Raw genomic sequence first — 19072 nt, 5'->3', positions numbered from 1 at the left:
ATCTTTCTACTAGGTGTGTCTTCCAACAGCCTTGAACTGAGAGCAGACTTGCGTTAATGCCTTTCTGGGGAGTACAGTAGCACTGAGCTGTCATGGAACCCAGCTAATGCAGAATGGTGAATGATGTAAGCATGCTACGATGATATATGCGCTGGGAATACTTCGTTTGACTAAGCTACTGCAATCATCCAGATGTTTGACCTTCAATTTAGGTACTATTGTAGGCACTACGATATCTTCTCATTTCCACATACAGTATACTCTACTATCTGTTAGTAGCTCAAGAAGTTGCACCTCTTTTGGACTTGAACTTACTTATTTCGGTTCCAGGTAGAACCCTTTTGGCATACCTAGAACCAAAAAGGGTTCTTCTATGGGGACAGCCAAATAACCCTTTTGTAACTCTTTTTTTTCTGAGTGTAGTATGTCCTGTATTCTTACCTGCACTATCATTAATAACGGTATGCCTACTAGCAACAACATTCATTTTGGAAACCCAGCTGATTGAAATAATGATGGTCCTCTTAAAAACAAGCATTTGTAATCACCTGCTTTCATCATTCAATTATGGATCATATTTGCCAAATGAAAATGCCATAGTAAATGCTTGGGCTGTGAGCCATTCCTCCAATAAATTTTGACCTTCAATTTCCATTACTCTACAGCATATAAGTCAAATTTGTAAAGTTCCAGGTGATCTCTGGCTGCTGAAAAATACATCCCCCAAAACGAAACCAAACTAAAGGGACAAAACTAATAATAATCATGGGTTGATCAGTGGATGAAAATGGTGGTGTTGCTCATTCATAAAAAAAAAGAAACCATTGCAAAGAAGCCTTAAAATTATCAGGGTTGGCAGCATCAGAACGGCTGCTGAACGTATATAAAAATGAAGTAGGGAGTAAAGTATGATCAAGCAGAAACAAACAAAGATGATCAATCTAATAAAAAGGTTGTTCTTTTTTGGAAAATGGAATAGGCAACGTCCATGGTTAGTGTTATGTACAATAAAGTGGTCTTACAAGTCTCCTCTCATTGAAAACCTTGAGAGCGTCTGTGAAACAGCTGCAATAACAAATGGGGTTAAGTGTGGTAAGTTACTGTACCACATGCTACCTTGTACGGAAGCAAAGCAAGTTAGTCACATATTAACATCTCAAAAAGTACATTTACAAGCTCACCAAATTTCCAACAGTCATTATCGTTAAACGAGAAACAGTAATTACAGTACCATAACAACACAAACAGCACAGTACAACAACATCAGCAAAATAAAACTGTAACACAGTGACATTTTACGACTGCAATGTTACCATAGATACTAATTGACAGTTGGCACTCAATTTGCACCATGTTCTGGGGGAGAGTGAGAGCTGAAATGGGACTTTTTACAACTCAATGCAAATAAAGCGCCCTAAAGAAGAGGATGTAGCCGCAGAACACTCCCGATTTAAATGGCACATAATGGCATCGGAAGACGAGGATTCTCTTGTCTCTGTGGCCTCTCCTCATTAAAGGCTTGTGGTATAAGGATCCATAATGTCACATGCTCATACTCGGCTTGCCATGTAGCGTGGGTTAAGTGCACCAGCATGACCACGGCAATGGAACATTCTACTTATCTGAAACAGCAAATGTATCCATAGAGGACCACACCGCAGCCAATATCTGAATCGGTCTTCGTCCACTCATTCATATTCTATTTGTCTCTGGCTCCATTTTGCCAGACAGTCAAACCAAAAGGCGTAGAGACATCGGAGTCTTACAGGAACATGTCAAAGTAATCACTAATGGCCCAAGCCTAACATGAGATCTGCGAAATGTCCCCGACTTACATGTCTGTCTTTGACATCAATACTGTAAATGATCTAGAACTGTGATAAGGGTCTTGGAGGGACTAAGTGTTTATGTCCCCAGGATAAAAAGTGATCATTTCATGCAGTGCATATCGAGAGATTTAAGACCAGAAAAAAACAGGTCTTAGCGTTATTGCGGTTCGTAATGGCATGGAAGCACAACCTATCTCTAAAGGGTTTGGCTCGTGAGACTGCTTTGAAATACATCTTAATCATCAAAGCTTTATTAAAAGATCAAGTTTGAGAGCAGTAAAACAGTGAGCGGACATCACCTTTTAATCTATGTATTGTTTAGGCCTACAATATTTTAGCCAGCTCCCGTTTTGGGCCATATGCCCTTCGTGCAACGAGAGATCAGATAATGCTGGTGACCCTTGTATTTCTTTTCCTATAACAATTGCTTGTTTTCCATTTCATATGATTAAAAACCAAGCCTTCAATAGGCTACCCTTAACCTAGGCCTATACATTCTTAGAAAAAAAGGTGCTATCTAGAACCTAAAAGAGTTCTTCGGTTGTCCCCATAGAAGAACCCTTTGAAGGACCCTTTTTGGTTCCAGAAAGAACCATTTTGGTTCCAGGTAAAATCCTGGAACCAAAAGGGTTCTACCTGGAATCAAAAAGGGTTCTCCTATGGGGACAACCGAAAACCCCTTTTGGGAACCTTTTTTCTAAGAGTGTAGGCTATAGCGAAGGCTGGTTCAACAGCAATCCATTGTCTTTTTTTATCCTGTCGATTTTATGATGTCACGCTTCTGACCTCAAGCTATTTACAACTATTGTTGTTTGAAAAAAAAACTGGACATCTTGTTTTTTGTTTAATTTGATTAAAAAACTAATTCGGCGCATGTAACAAATAACAATTTTGAATTCACCATCCTGGCTTTATGGTGAATGTCCAGCTCACATCCAATGCAATCTCTCTTTTGAAGAACATATCAAGACTGTTTCAAGGACAGCTTTTTTCCATCTACGTAACATTGCAAAAATCAGAAACTTTCTGTCCAAAAATGACACAGAAAAATTAATCCATGCCTTTGTGTCACGTCCTGGCCAGTATAAGGTTAATTGTTTTGGTAGTTTGGTCAGGACGTGGCAGAGGGTATTTGTTTTATGTGGTTCGGGGTGGTGTGTTTGTGTAAAGGGTGTTTGATTTAGTATTTCCGGGTTTTTGGTTGATGGTCTGTGTTTGTATTCTATGGTTAGTCTAGTGTGTGTGTTTCTATGTTTGGTTAATTGGGGTTGGGACTCTCAGTTGAAGGCAGGTGTTGTCTATCTGCCTTTGATTGAGAGTCCCATATATTAGGGTGTGTTTGTGTGTGATTTGTGGGTGATTATTCTGTGTATAGCCTTGTGCCTTACCAGACTGTTTTTTGTCGATTGTTCGTTCTTTGTTATTTTGTATGTTCATTTTTGAAGATAATTAAAAATCAAGATGAGCATTCACGTACCTGCTACGTTTTGGTCCTCCATTTCCAACGACAAGCGTGACAGAATCACCCACCACTCAAGGACCAAGCAGCAGAAGAAGGAGCAGAGGGAATTCGAGTTGGACTGGCGGGAGAAGTGGACCTGGGAGGAAGTTCTGGACGGGGCCGGACCTTGGCACCAGGCTGAGGATTATCGCCGCCCGCAGTGGGAAATTGAGGCAGCCAAGGCAGAGAGACGGAGGTACGAGGCCAAGTACGCGCTGAGGGAGAAGCACGAGAGGCACCCCCAATAATTTTTTTTGGGGGGGCACATGGGTAGTTTGGCTAGGCGTAAGAAGAGCCGGAAGCCAGCTACCCGTGGTTATATGGAGGAGCGTATGGGGTGGAGAGCGCTATGTTTCACTGAGGAGCGCACTCTCACCCATACGCACGCACAGTCCGGTGCGCGTTATTCCAGCCCCTCGCAGGTGCCGTGCTAGAGCGGGCATCCAACCTGGTAGGAGGATGCCTGCGCAGCGCATCTGGTCGCCGGTACGCCTCCGAGGACCAGGCTACCCAACTCCCGCTCTACGCACGGCTACCATCAGGCCCCTGCACAGCCCAGTCTGCCCTGTACGAGCACCCCGTAATCTCCACCCGGCACAGCCAGAAGAGGACTGGCCACCGCTCATAGCCTGGTTCCTCTCTAGGTTTCTTCCTAGGTTTTGGCCTTTCTAGGGAGTTTTTCCTAGCCACCGTGCTTCTACACCTGCATTGCTTGCTGTTTGGGGTTTTAGGCTGGGTTTCTGTACAGCACTTTGAGATATCAGCTGATGTAAGAAGGGCTATATAAATACATTTGATTTGATTTGAATTTAGGAGCCGTCTGCTATTTCTGGAGAAGTGTGAATGTTTATAAAGCATTATGTTTGGGAACAGCATAACGGTCAGTGGACATTCTCTTTATATTGGTTCTTTGTCCAGATTCTGTGGAAAGTTTGGATGTGCGTAAAAGCCTCCATTGTCTGAGTTGCCTTAATATTATATGCACACGGGGAGCAATTATGGTGCCTGTCACTGTATTTAGACATAACCTACAGTATTTAAAACAAGTTGCTGTTTTGTCTTGATTAGAATTTGATAGAATTATTGACTCTCTTTTGAAGCCTTATCAATAGTGAATTTAATATTGTTTCTTGACAACTTTTGGTAATTCCATGGCTCAGACATGGCAGACATAATGCAATTGAACAATATATTTCCATGTTGAAGCCATGCAATTAGGCTTGTTACAATGTGGACTGCAAAGATGGGCTAGGCCTATATACATATTGTTATTTTGTTTCCGTAGAGTATTTAACAAATTAGGCAATAGCGGACTAACATTGGAATTGGAGTTGATGACAACGCAATACATAAAAGACCATAAAAACACATCTTGAAGTAACCACATATTTAGCCATGGAGCACATTCTGATTGGCCAGTTAGGGTTCAAGCCTTGACACACCTACAACTTGTTTATTCATCAAAACCCAACCCTTTCGCTCCACCGTTAGCTACTACTAATTCCAGTTGTGAAAACAGCCAAAAATATTTCTGATACCTCCCCAAACCTATACCGCCAGCGCTAAGACTCACCATTGCATTAGGTTTGTTAAAATACAGCCCTGAGAGTGTTTATGTTAGCTCCCTGGTACATGTGAGTCACTGCAGCTGTTCTACCTCCCTAACCTACAATTGATTAACACCCCAGTGAGTGAACAGCGTGTGGCAGGCCAGAAATCCCCTCTTTATAAGCTCTAATGTGACAAACAAGCACACTATGATTACATTTGACCATCACCTGGCTCTGGCTGTCACAATTTGCAGCAGAGGAGGCTGGTGGGAGGAGCTATAGGAGGATGGGCTCATTGTAATGGCTGTAATGGAATGAATGGAATGGTATTGAATGGAAACCACATGTTTGACTCCTTTCTATTTTTTACATTCCAATGTGTCCGTCCTCCTATGGTTCCCCCCCACCAGCCTCCTCTGATTTTCAGATACTACATCAGTGCAATAATATCTAATGAGTGATAGTAATGTAATTATGTTAGATAACGTGGACAAACAACAGCAAACAAGCAGATTTGCATAACATCACTGTCCTTTTTTAAAGCTCATAACATCGCTGTCTATTTTTCAAATCCTTAACCTAGATCATCACTTGATTTCAAACTATGTACAAGAATCTCAGACTGTGAACTACTTCCACATTGTTCCACATAGAATCATGCTCACCTCTTTGCTTTCTTCTATGTCCGAGGAATCGCTGCTGAAGTCCTCAGTGTTGAGGTCCGACTCTCCCACAGCGATAGGCACCGTGACGGTCAGGCTGGCGTTGTGGATGAACGGCATATAGTCAGTGTTGTCATTCATTATGTACTTCCCTGCTGCATTGCTGCCCACCCCCACTCCCAACCCACTGGTGGCGCCATTGCCATCCTTTATGTATTCAGGCTCTTTCATGATGTCCACTGTGGTGTGGTTGGAGTTCCAGTTGGTCCCCATGGTTTTGTGGAGGTCATCCAGGGTCTTGTCCTCGTTCAGGCTCCTCTTCTTCTTCCTCAGACAGATGCTTTGGAAAGAGCGACGTACCAAGGCCTTGACGAAGGCGATGCCCTGGTGGATGCGGCCTATGGCCACCGTCAGATTGTTCATCTCGCTGTCATCATCCGTGGCCGCCAGGTTATCAGCACTGAACGAGCTCAGCAGCAAGGCCAGGAACAGATTCAGGACCTGCCACACACACACACACACACACACAACTGATGGTTTAAAGTTACTGTAATTGATTGACGGTGGATTAACAGTGTTGTTAACAGTCATACAGAGATACAGTAGAGCTGAAAATGTACCACTAGGTTCCCGATGACCATGACCATCAGGAAGACGATGAGACACATGCTCTGACCAGCCACCTCCATACAGTCCCACATGGTCTCGATCCACTCCCCACACAGCACCCGGAACACAATCAGGAAGGAGTGGAAGAAGTCATGCATGTGCCACCGGGGCAGTGTGCAGTCTGTAGAGATCTTACACACACAGTCTCTGTAGCTCTTCCCAAAAAGCTGCATGCCCACCACGGCGAAGATGAAGACGATGATGGCCAGTACGAGGGTGAGATTACCCAAGGCCCCCACTGAGTTACCAATGATCTTGATCAGCATGTTCAGTGTGGGCCAAGACTTAGCCAGTTTGAATACTCTCAGCTGGATACAAAGATAAGAATGGGATTAATATTCATTTCTATTCCAATATGTTGACAGTCTACTTTTATAACAGTGATTTTTGACTGAACATGCAGCATTTTGGATGCAGTGCTGGAGTGTCGATTCTCTTACCAATCGGAATGATCTGAGGACAGACATTCCAGACACGTTGGCCAAGCCAAGCTCCATCAAGCTCAAACTGACAATGATACCATCAAATATATTCCAGCCTTCCTGAAAATAAATGTATGGATCCAAAGCAATAATCTTGAAACACATCTCAGCTGTGAAAATACCCGTGAACACCTGAGTAAAACAACACACAAGAACAGTGACAACAGTAATTAACATGTCATGTGCTTAAAATGGCCGATTTAAAGTGATATGGCAAAAACAAATGGCGTGACTGCGTACCAGGTTTCCCACATAAAGCATGGTGTTGAACTCCCCAGACATTGGGTAATGCTCCATAGCCATGAACACTGTATTCATAACAATACATATGGTGATAGCTAGGTCTACAAACGGGTCCATCACGATCATCTTGACTATTTTCTTGATCCTCAGCCACTTCGGACAACAGTCCCAGATGAGGAAGGTGTTGGCAAACTTGTACCAGCAAGGAGGGCACTTCTGTCTCGATTCTTCAAGTTCTGATAGATATAGAGAAATAACAGAGAAATATTTGTTCTATGAATGTGTTCTCATTTTGTCTATTCATGCTATTTGTTCTAGGGGGTGTACGGGGTATGGTATAGTTGTACACACCTTCCATAGTGTTGGTTATAACACTAGCTACACTGAGCGCCCTCTGCCTGGCAACTGGGTCTTCCAGGAAGTCCATAGTGGCCTGGTACGATCCATATCGGGCCTTTCTATACTCTGTCTCCGTAGTGTTTTCCTGGAGTTACATCATTTGGAAGCATTATCAATGTATTAATAAATCATCACAAACCAATTGCATCAGTAATATTCTGTATCTCAGCACAATGTAACCACCAAAGATGGCCATGTTCAAGGGCTAATTAATCTCTTAACCAGGAAGTTATTATCTGTTCAACCAAAAAATACTGTATTTCTAATCACATCAATAGAAATATTTTAATAGTTTTTTATCTATATGGAATAAATAAAACTCTATATGAAAATCCAAACTTGCTTTATACTGCCTTATATTTATTATTTTTAACAAAATGTAATTTTTAGTGTGTAACTGTATGTAAATATACCATAAGTAATGTTTAGGTAGTCAAGGAGAGAAAGAAGGAAGAGAGAGAAGGAAAGGAACAAGATGCACACTACAAGACCACAGCAGAGCTAGAGTAGAGGCACGGCAGGCGGAGACAGAACAGAACTGGTTTAGAGACAGCAGAACAGAACTGGTTTAGGCCATCCAGGCTAAACTACACTTCCTTGCATTGTCATCAGTAGAGGCCTTATCTACTGTCACCTCTGGCAGAAGGAGTCCCTCAGGTGACTTGGGGAGTGAAGCCCCGCCCACTAGGGACACCACCCCGTTGCAGTCGACGGAGCTGTGCATCTTCCCATTTGCTGGCAGCAGGACGTGTGATGGCATGCTGTTCTGGCTCACGTTGCTGGAGCGCCGGTCGCTCCGCCGAAGGACAAACAGAGAGCCCCGGCGACTGTCGTTGTCCTCGAAAGTGCTGTTCTCGTCGTCGGCAAAGTCGTTCTCCGAGCCTATGTCCCGCGCACGGTCCCGGAAGCTGTAGAGGCTAGCCCGGCTGTTCCGTCTGGACGAGAACAGGGGTCCGCGGATACTCAGGAAGGACTGGGAGAAAAATACATTCCTCAGTGCCCGTCACTGGTATAAGCATGGGTTGAGAAGTGGAGTAATTTAAGATGGAAGAATGGGTCCTGCAGAGGGTGATTGTGATGAAGATGATGCAATGATGTTGATTATCTAGAGCAGTGGTTCCCAAACTTTTTACAGTCCCGTACCCCTTCAAACATTCACCCTCCAGCTGCATACCCCCTCTAGCACCAGGTTCAGCGGACTGTTTTTTTGCCATCATTGTAAGCCTGCCACACACACAATATGATACATAAGAATGAGTTTGAGTTTTTGCCACAACCCAGCTCGTGGGAAGTGACAAAGAGCTCTTATAGGATCAGGGCACAAATAATAACAATAATCAATAATGTTGCTCTTTATTTAGCCATCTTACATATAAAACCTTATTTGTTCATCAAAAATGGGGAATAACTCACCACAGGTTAATGAGAAGGGTGTGCTTGAAAGGATGCACACGACTCTGCAATGTTGGGTTGTATTGGAGAGAGTCTCAGTTTTAAATCATTTTCCACACACAGTCTGTGCCTGTATTTAGTTTTCATGCTAGTGAGGGCCGAGAATCTACTCTCACATAGGTACGTGGTTGCAAAGGGCATCAGTGTTTTAACAGTGGGATTTGCCAAGGCAAGAAACTCTGAGCGCAGCCCTATCCAGAAATCTGGCAGTGGCTTCTGATTCAATTCAATTTTCACAGAACCGCTTGTTGCAACTTCGATGAGGCTCTCTTGCTCAGATATCGGTAAGTGGACTGGAGGCAGGGAATAAAAGGGATAACGAATCCAGTTGTTTGTGTTGTCCGTTTCGGGAAAGTACCTGCGTAATTGCGCACCCAACTCACTCAAGTGCTTCGCTATATCACATTTGACATTGTCCGTAAGCTTGAGTTCATTTGCACACAAAAAATCATACAATGATGGAAAGACCTGTGTGTTGTCCTTGTTAATGAAGACAGAGAAGAGCTCCAACTTCTTAATTATAGCCTCAATTTTGTCCCGCACATTGAATATAGTTGCGGCGTGTCCCTGTAATCCCAGATTCAGATCATTCAGGTGAAAAAAAACATCACCCAGATAGGCCAGTCATGTGAGAAACTCGTCATCATGCAAGCGGTCAGACAACTGAAAATTATGGTCAGTAAAGAAAACTTTAAGCTCGTCTCTCAATTTAAAAAAAAAACGGGTCAATACTTTGCCCCTTGATAACCAGCATACTTCTTTCTGTATGTTGTAAAAGTGTTACATGGTCGCTGCCCATATCATTGCATAAGCAGAAAATACACGAGAGTTCAGGGGCCTTGATTTAACAAAGTTAACCATTTTCACTGTAGTGCCCAAAACATCTTTCAAGCTTTCAGGCAATCCCTTGGCAGCAAGAGCCTCTCGGTGGATGCTGCAGTATACCCAAGTGGCGTCGGGAGCAACTGCTTGCACGCCAGTTACCACTCCACTATGTCTCCCTGTCATGGCTTTTGCGCCATCAGTACAGATACCAACACATCTTGACCACCAAAGTCCATTTGATGTCACAAAGACGTTCAGTACTTTAAAAATATCCTCTCCTCTTGTCCTGGTTTCCAGTGGTTTGCAGAAGAGGATATCTTCCTTAATTGACCCCCCATAAATGTAACAGACATATACCAGGAGCTCTGCCAGGCCCGCCACGTCTGTTGACTCATCCAGCTGTAACATATAGAATTCACTGGCTTGTATGCGAAGCAGTAATTGTTTCAAAACATCTCCTGCCATGTCACCGATGCGTTGTGAAACAGTGTTGTTTGATGAAGGCATTGTCTGTATAGTTTTTGTTGGCCTTTTCCCCCAGCATTGTCCCATCCATATCCGTGGCAGCATGAAGAATTAAGTCCTCCACAATAGTATGGGGCTTGCCTGTCCTAGCCACTTGGTAGCTCACCATATAAGATGCTTCTAGCCCCTTCTAATTAATGGTGTCTGTTGATTGTATACATCTTACTACTCGAAAGTCGTCTTTATTCTCGCTCAAAACACTCCCGTGGCTTATTTTTCAAATTGTCATGTTTCGTTTCTAAATGTCTGCGCAAGAGTGAAGGTTTCCCGCGAGAGAGTAACGGTTAACGTGATTGGATGTTAATTATTTGACACGTCTACCTGTATTTGACATTGTGTTGTTATTTCGCTGAACAGTAGATGGTTTCATTTTATTTTTGGCAGTGAAATAAGGGTACTCAGGCGGGGAAAAAAACTCACCCAAATGTATAGCCCCGTTGGAAAATATAAATGTACTGTTTGAAAATGTGAAGAGAAAAAAAACATATTTTTATTTGGCGTATCCCCGATGACATTGTGCGTACCCCAGTTTGGGAATACCTGATCTAGAAGATGACCTCAGGGACAATATAAAAGGAAATGTGCAAGAGCACGATGAAGAGGATAATGATAATAATGACGACAAGCACAATCCTGTTGCCTCTGCTGATGAGGAGGATGCTGATGAGGAGGATAGTGATTACGATGATAATGCAATTGAAAGATGACGGTGCTGCTGAAAATGGAGATGATAGGGTAGCGTTGATATTGATAATGCCGAAAATAATAATGATGATGAGATGAATAGATTCACTAAGGAGTGTGTAGCATGCACAACAGTTCACCAATACAGCGAACACACATGCTTTTGATAGCCGAAGGTAAAGGTAGGTTAAAGCAGTATGTTAAATTATCCTGACCTGGTATGGTGTTGAACAGCTCATGTCATAGTTGTGCAGGTTAGAGGCATCCATGGAGAAGCGGAAGTGACTCTTTTTCATACTGCTTTCGGACTCAGACCTGTGACACTTGTCATTGTCCTCTCTCTCCTCCTCCCTCTGCTTCCTCTTCTTGCGCCTGTTGCGCCTCTCTTTGGCGCTCTTGGAGCTGAGTTTGGAGGCCTCTGAGGAGGTCTCAGTGAGGTCCCCTCTCTCACTGAACTCCCCACTCTCAGCCGCCATCACCGTTGCCGCCGCCTGTAAACCAATCAACACACCTAAGCTATGGTCGTCAGGGGCAACACATGACTCAGCAGGGCAACCAGTCAGAAATAGACACAATAGGCTATTAAATGCCTTCTACATTTAGATTAAAATACATTTACCTTTGAATACCTTTGAACATTTGTAATCTGAATACTTAAAAAAATCTTGGCCATTTTCAGTTTAAGATAAATGAGAATATGAAGAGTACACTTCGAAAACACTATATCTACTATTTTTTCACATTTGTGTTCTTTTCACTAGAAATGATTGTTTATGGGTGCCTTCATATGTGTGTAAAACTGCTGAGCGTGAAAAACTCAGCAGCGTTGCAGTTCTTGATACAAACCAGTGCACCTGGCACCTACTACCATACCCCGTTCCAAGGCATATACATCTTTTGCCTTGCCCATTGACTCTCTGAATGGCATCCATACACAATCCATGTCTCAATTGTGTCAAGACTTAAAAATCCTTCTTTAACCTGATTTAACAGGTGACATCAATAAGGGATCATAGCTTTCATCTGGATTCACCTGGTCAGTCTATGTCATGGAAATCATATTTTGTACACACCCATCTCTTTCATAATTTCTTTAAACAACAAAAGGTAATTTACCTACATTTCTGAAAATGGATATATAGCGTTTAGGAATGAAACTCTTCATATATCACTAGCAATATAAATGACTATTAAAGGAATCCCATGGTTGTTGTAATTAATGAGTGTGCTGAAACGGGTGGCATATAGAGTGGAAGTGGGAGATCTCCTGTACCTGTGCATCCTCCTGCTGTCTCCTCAGCTGCTCCAGCATGGCCTGGAACTCCTCCTCTTTCTTCTGAGCCTCCTCGATGGTGGCCTGGTTCTGCTCGTCGTACGCCATGGCGACCACAGCCAGGATCAGGTTGATCAGGTAGAAGGAGCCCAGGAAGATGACCAGCACAAAGAAGATCATATACGGCTTCCCAGCAGCCCGCAGGGTCTGGAAGAGGAGCAACACCTCTTATGACACATTTCTTACAACCTCTTCTAACATATCTCCAAGTAAATCACCAGTCTTCGTATTACACCTCGTATAACATATCTCTACTGAGAGGATGCTAGTGGAGTACTAAAAGGACCATGATAAAACATGCAGAAAACGTGTGCTCACGTAACAAGCAATTTGGAACATACACATTTACCTTGTGATATTGCACACCTGATCTGGGGTATTGTTCTGTTTTATTTGCTCAGAATTCTTCGCTGATCTCTCTATTCAAGGGACAATAAGGCATTCAAAAAGACATGTTGCCTTTGCTTTAGTCATGATGCGACCAATCTTTGTTTCCTCGAGCAGAAACGCACCTGCCCGCCATTAGGAGGTTGTTTGAACAGGCCACTGGCAATCTCTTCTGTTTTGTAATGGGAGAATGTACTCATTTTCATCACACAGCAAATGATGCCTCTCTTTGTCTTTTCAAGAGAACCGTGCCCATCAAGTTAAACATGTCACAAACAAGGGCCAGGATCTCTTTTAACAAACCTAATGCATTGGTAAATCAAAGCACGTACGGCAGTGCTATACGTCCAGGGTGTGTCAGAAATATTGTTGCTGTTTTCACAGTCGTTATTTTGAGCGCAATAGCTGGCGGTGGTGTAGGTGTGACGAGGGCTTGGCCACTCACTGGCCAATCAAGGTGTTCCATGGTTTCTTACTGCATGCTTTTGGCTCAAGCTCTGCAGGTCTTTGCGTTGTTATCAACTCCAATTCGGCTGGGGACACGGAATATTCTGGTCCTAGTCCATTGTGGATTGATCCTACGGTTTATTAAATAGCATAAGTTACAGTAACAATGGATAGCAACAGTAAATATATATTTTTTTTAAACATCCAGTGGTTGCTCAATATGGTTGGAGTGTTGACAGTCAACATTGTTGTAATTGGCTTCAATGAGTATAGGCCTTTCTGCATCGCACTTATCCTCAAGTAAAATGACTAGTCGCCCGTAAATTGTGTTGTATGTGCGAGGCACGTTCTCAATAAGCAAGATGTAGCCTACTCATTATGTAGCCTGCCATTATAGGACAGCACTATTTGAATAGCCTATGTTTGGAGGAGCGTATCTGGTAACCGGACAAGAGGCTGGTTACGTATCTGGTAACCGGACAATGGGGATGGATACAAGCCGAATGGAGCACTGCAGGTAGGCCTATGGGAATTGTGAATAATACAAAAGCATGTCGGCAAAAGCCTCGCGACTAGAATCCTTTTATGGATAGGCTGCTCGTGAATTATAAAGACATCAGACACATTGCTGTTGAAGGAGCTTTCGTTATAGTTATAGTTTTTATAAATCAAACGAAATCAAACGAAACGGAAAAACAACTTACATTTTCTAAATATGAGTGTCCCCGGATTATCTAATATTTTGCTGCATTATGGGCATGCAACCTACAAGGAGAGTTTTTTTTTTATGCACTTCCTAAATAAAAACAGAAGCTGGCTATAACGACGTATTAGCCTACATAGATAAAAGGTGGATGTCCGCTCACTGTTTTGCTGCTAAAGCTTTGGTGATGAAGATTCATTTCAAAGCGGTCTCACGACCCAAACCCTTTGGCGACCCTGTGTTTTCATATGTACATTGATAGTTTTTTTTTATCTGATGCTACACTAAGATAAGATCAGAAACATACATTTTTTTTCTAAACGAATCCAATCTGGAAGTGGTTGGATTCATAGCAACTGTTAGTGAGAGTTGTTCCAGTTTGACGTAGGTAGTCTCCATGGACTGTATTGTCTTCCCTACTCTGCCAGGTGTTCTGAATGCAAGTTAGGGGTGATGTGAAAGTGCCGAATATCTTCCTCCAAATTGGATCTAACAGAGATATTACATTGCAAACTACCATAATGTGACACATTAAGAAATATTCAAATAAGGCTGTACACCCTTATTACTCAAAGGAAGTAAATCCGAAAGAGAAATGTACTCTGATGGAGTTGATTGTTAATCCATTTAGTGTCGTTTTAACTCCAGAAATATCAACACCATGACAAGAGTAGTTTTCAGACAAAATGGGGGTTGGATCATATAAACACCAACATGTTAAATTCGACTCCATATGAGTTGAATTAACTCTTGCAATTGTACTGTGTATGCTTGGTTTTTAATGAAATGAAACGAAATGGGGAAAAAAACATTTGTTTTTCACGTTTCTAAATACGAGGTTTACGGGCACAAAAAGCACATCTCACTTGCTCCATGTGCATATGGGCACTGTGTGTCACAGCTGGATAGGCTTTGCTTCCATTGTTAAAATCCATGCCATAACCAACCGCGTTACCGCTAAATCCAGTATTCGGTTGGTCTTAAATATCGCAAGCAGCGCATACTAAAATTGGCACTTTGACGCACGTTTTTAAGGACACACCTTAGATAATGCCAACCCTCCCACCTCAGCACATACAAGCTCATTTAAGACAGGTAAAAGACCAATCCTGGCATATGATTTGAAAATAGAAGAGTGCCGGCTTTAACAGGTTAAAATTGCAAACAAGCGTGCATTTGACAACTGCGTTGGTTTAACGCCAGACAAAATTAGAGCCCGTAGTGTTCCTCACAGGTGCAGTCAGAAGCACAAGAACACAGGGAACTCCACTGAGCACAGAAGCTGGCACAAATGGGTCTGTCCAATGCAACGACAACGCTAGCAGTCCCTTTGCCTGTAAAAACAGCCCCCCAGTATCACGTCATAATGCAGACAGACCATAGAGTTGGGATAGAGGGCGCACTTGGCCCAAAGCCTTTTGAGGTAGGTTTGAGGAACCAGCCTGATCGCTGCCTTCAGAATTCTGTAAAGAATGGCAATCAGTCTGGTTCCACCAGGCTTCCAATGAGAGCTTTCACCATTTTGAAGTAGTCAACATGGTGGGACTTGCTATGGGTTAACGAACGATCACAGAATTCCATCCTGGTCAGCGGAAGAGGTAAGCCAATGAATTATACTCCTGAGCAAACATTCCACAATTACAGGTGGCAGTTAATCACCAACCTTGGCTTTATACCTGTTCAGATGATACACTCCAGCACAGTAAGTGGTATGCACCTATTCAGTCTATGTACAAACTACCAATACACTCATAGAAGTAAAAGAGGAAGACATGGACTACTTTAAAATGGAGATAGCCCTCAATGGCACTGGCCAAGCTGTCACAAAAAGCGGCCATTGCAAAGACAGGAGATGAGCTCTCTAGTACATCTCTATGAGACAGACCTGCTGGTAGAGGTTCTCCCAGTAGTCCTGAGTCATCAGTCTGAACAGAGACAGGAAGGCCCAGCTGAACGTGTCAAAGCTGGTGTAGCCGTAGTCTGGGTTCCGGCCCGCTTTGATGCACCAGAATCCCTCTGGACACAGCCTACAACAAACAACAAGCCTGGGAAACTCAAACAGAATCAGAATCACCATCACTGCATTCCCAATATCCTGTGAAGTCTATTTTGATGTTAACGCACAAAGACATGCACGACCACACGCAGGTACGCACACACACAAACAAAACGCAAGCACAATCAATAGTGCATCCTGACAATCAGACACAAAGGTAGTAATGTGGGCTCAATCTTACCCAGCACCACTGCCATTTCCACAAAGCAAAGCATCCCTTTTACCTGGGAGGTAGTAATAATTATCTACAGGAAAAAGAGACAAGTCAATCTTTTGTCAACTGCAAAAAAGAGAAATGATTTTCATTCTCACCTCCATCATCACAGCATTGTAACTAGTGAACAGTTCAAAGCTTTAGTAATGAAAAGCACTTTCCTTTTCTCTTATCTATTGTCTCCCCTTTGACCCCATGGCTGCCCGGGTCCTAGTGTCATGGCCATCCAGGTGCCATTTTCCCCACTTGGGTGGTGACTCAATGCCCTCCGTGTTGACAAGCTAAACATGCCACTAGTATCATCCACAAACCGACAGTGTTATGATTAACCGCCACACTACTTCCCACCAGAAGCTCTTACAAACCCCTCTCTGCCATTCCTGTCATTTTACATTACGCTCTTCAGCCAGGGCTGCTTGTTTGGCTATTAGCAATGAGCTGTGACTCACTCACTGTGGTCCGTGGTTACTAGCATGGCTTTCACCCTCCAATGGCTGTCTAGAGCCAAAAGAAACATGCTTACCAGGATTATTAGTGTAATTGGTCCAGTTGAACGGGATGATCTCGTTAAAGTCCGCATCATTATACTCCTTCCCATTAAAGTCCAATGTATCATTCAAGAGGTCGGTTGAGTTAAGAGGGATCCTTAAACATTTGTTTCTTAAATTGCCCATAAACAGCTGCAGCCCTACCAGGGCAAAGACACTTAGGCAGAATACAGTGAGGATCATCACATCGGACAGTTTCTTCACTGACTGGATCAGCGCTCCCACAATGGTCTTCAGGCCTGCAGGACACGACAGAACCTCACTGTTATTCGCATAGGAGTCTTATACAGTGTATGCAAAGAAGAAGTGTCATTTGTATGCAATGTTAACATCACAGCATGAAACGTCATCTCTGTTGCTCATATGTTTATAAAAAAAAGAAACAGTGTGGATGTGTCCCAAAACGCTAAATCCACACATTTTTCATTTTGTGTTTTTTCACTAGAAATGATTGCTTAATGTGTGTGTAAAATATGACTGTTCTCAGATTTTTTTATTCATAGATTTTAGACGTGTATTAAAATGTATTTTATTTTTCTAAACGCTGTATTTCCATTGTTTAGCTGGAATGGAATGTTTGTATACAGTGTATTTGACTGTATGTGGTTGTCTCACATAGCTATCTTAAGATCAATTTAACTGATCAATATAACTGTATTGATTTGTTTTATATTGATGTCACAAATGTATCATTTGTACAGTCCTTAATTAAAAAAAAAATGTTATTTGTTACATTGGACTGTGTAAAACCTAGCAGTTCTACTTATTTCTCTGAGAGTGAGGCGGATATACACTGAGTGTACAAAACATTAAGGACATCTTCTTAATATTGAGTTGCACCCCCTCTCCCCCTTTTGCCCTCAGAACAGCCTCAATTCGTCAGGGCGTGGACTCTACAAGGTGTCAAAAGCGTTCCATAGGGATGCTGGCACATGTTGACTCCAATGCTTCCCAAAGTTGTGTCAAGTAGGCTGGATGTCCTTTGGGTGGTGGAGCATTGTTGATATACACGGGAAACTGTTTAGCGTGAAAAACTCAGCAGCTTTGCAGTTCTTGACACAAACTGGTGCGCCTGGCACCTACTACCATACTCTGTTCAAAGGCACTTAAATCTTGTGCCTTGCCCATTCACCCTCTGAATGGCACCCATACACAATCAATGTCTCAATTGTTTCAAGGCTTTAAAATCCTTCTTTAACATGTCTTCTCCCCTTCATCTACACTGATTGAAGTGGATTTAACAAGCGACATCAATAAGGGATCATAGCTTTCACTTGGGTTCACCTGGTCAGTCTATGTCATGGAAAGAGCAGGTGTCCTTAATGTTTTGTACACTTAGTGTATAGCGATTTGCAAAAAAAAACATGATTATTTGTCTCTCTAAAATGAAACCATCAAGCGATAGATTTTAAACAAATACATGTCTGTCACTGAACAACCCCATGCCATGATTAGAGAGTGAAAAAAACACCAACCTCTGTCATACGCTCTTAAACAATAAAAGCGAATTTACCAACATTTTTGAAAATGGATATATAGTGTTTTTGAAAGAAACTCCTCAATTGTCAAAGAATGGTACGCTGGCAGCGCAGTGACACATTCTACTGTCTCAATTGGTGGTCTTACACCCTAAGAATGTTTAATCAGTTATATAATGTTATTTTCTCCACTAGAATTATATGAGACATGACAAGCACATCATATTTTCTGACTAAGATCCAAATCCCGGTAATATGTTTATAGCACACAATGTAGCTTCAAATGAAGTCCCTGAATGCTCTACGGTTGATTATAAAAACAAATAAGCTGAGGAGCATAGTTGTTATAATGGCCAGGCAGTTCTGGCCACAAATTGACATATGTTGTAGTAGATATTATACCTGTGTGTTATACACCCTACCAAGAGTTTGGATCAGAAAACATGTCGTAGAGTATAATAACAAAAGCATGCATGTCTGTGAGAAAGGGCATACATCACAATCAGCTCTGACATATGACCCACCCTTACCAGACCAAAACACAGTCTGTCTTCACTGAACAAGAACAGTTGAATGAAGACAAACACCAGTCAGGGAGAACACTGACAAGCAACCATCCCAAACAGCGAAGGAAGGAGAGAAGAGCTGGACAGCACCACAAACACAATTAAAGCTGGATTTAAACAAAGTCTCATGCAAACAAAATCGACTAGACCCCCGAGGCTGTTCAATAAAAATAAACAAATCAATAAATAAAATCGTCTAAAAGCAAGAAATCCTTTCCATTTTAAATGAACTGCTTCAGATTCCTGCTTTTACTGGCAGCATGAGAGGCAAACCTAAAGAAAAGCGTAAAGGTGAAGTAACCCTTAAACTTTGATGGAGTGAGTAGTACAGTACCACCCTTTGGCCCCGAAACCTTGTCCCTTAACCTGGCTCTCACCTGGGATGACCGATATAGTTTTCAGTGCTCGGAGAACCCTGAACGTTCTCAGTGCTGACACATTGCCCAGGTCCACAAACGATGTGACATATCTGTAATAAAAGGGAAGTCGCATACAGACGCCATGACAGGACAACAAAGA

The 19072-nt window shown here is 42.5% G+C and overlaps 1 protein-coding gene across 2 annotated transcripts in view; it reads right to left on the bottom strand.

Annotated features, from left to right (window-relative positions):
• scn1laa (sodium channel, voltage-gated, type I-like, alpha) overlaps positions 1-19072 on the bottom strand; it is a 41690-nt gene that overhangs the window by 10900 nt on the left and 11718 nt on the right. The window contains exons 6-17 of one of the 2 annotated variants that reach the window (XM_045704499.1): positions 18931-19022; positions 16485-16748; positions 15929-15992; positions 15577-15718; positions 12095-12301; positions 11037-11312; positions 7970-8308; positions 7288-7420; positions 6934-7172; positions 6652-6825; positions 6163-6519; positions 5546-6043 (exon numbers count right to left, since the gene is read on the bottom strand). In XM_045704499.1, coding sequence (XP_045560455.1) covers positions 5546-6043; positions 6163-6519; positions 6652-6825; positions 6934-7172; positions 7288-7420; positions 7970-8308; positions 11037-11312; positions 12095-12301; positions 15577-15718; positions 15929-15992; positions 16485-16748; positions 18931-19022 — 2785 coding nt within the window. The remainder of the gene's footprint in view (positions 1-5545; positions 6044-6162; positions 6520-6651; positions 6826-6933; positions 7173-7287; positions 7421-7969; positions 8309-11036; positions 11313-12094; positions 12302-15576; positions 15719-15928; positions 15993-16484; positions 16749-18930; positions 19023-19072) is intronic. The other variant, XM_045704498.1, reaches the window with a different exon arrangement.

The sequence above is a fragment of the Salmo salar genome, chromosome ssa21 (assembly GCF_905237065.1).
Source record: "Salmo salar chromosome ssa21, Ssal_v3.1, whole genome shotgun sequence".
Lineage (NCBI taxonomy): Eukaryota > Metazoa > Chordata > Actinopteri > Salmoniformes > Salmonidae > Salmo > Salmo salar.
The sequence above is the reverse complement of the archived record's forward strand: the minus strand, read 5'-3'. Positions and strand labels throughout refer to the sequence as shown.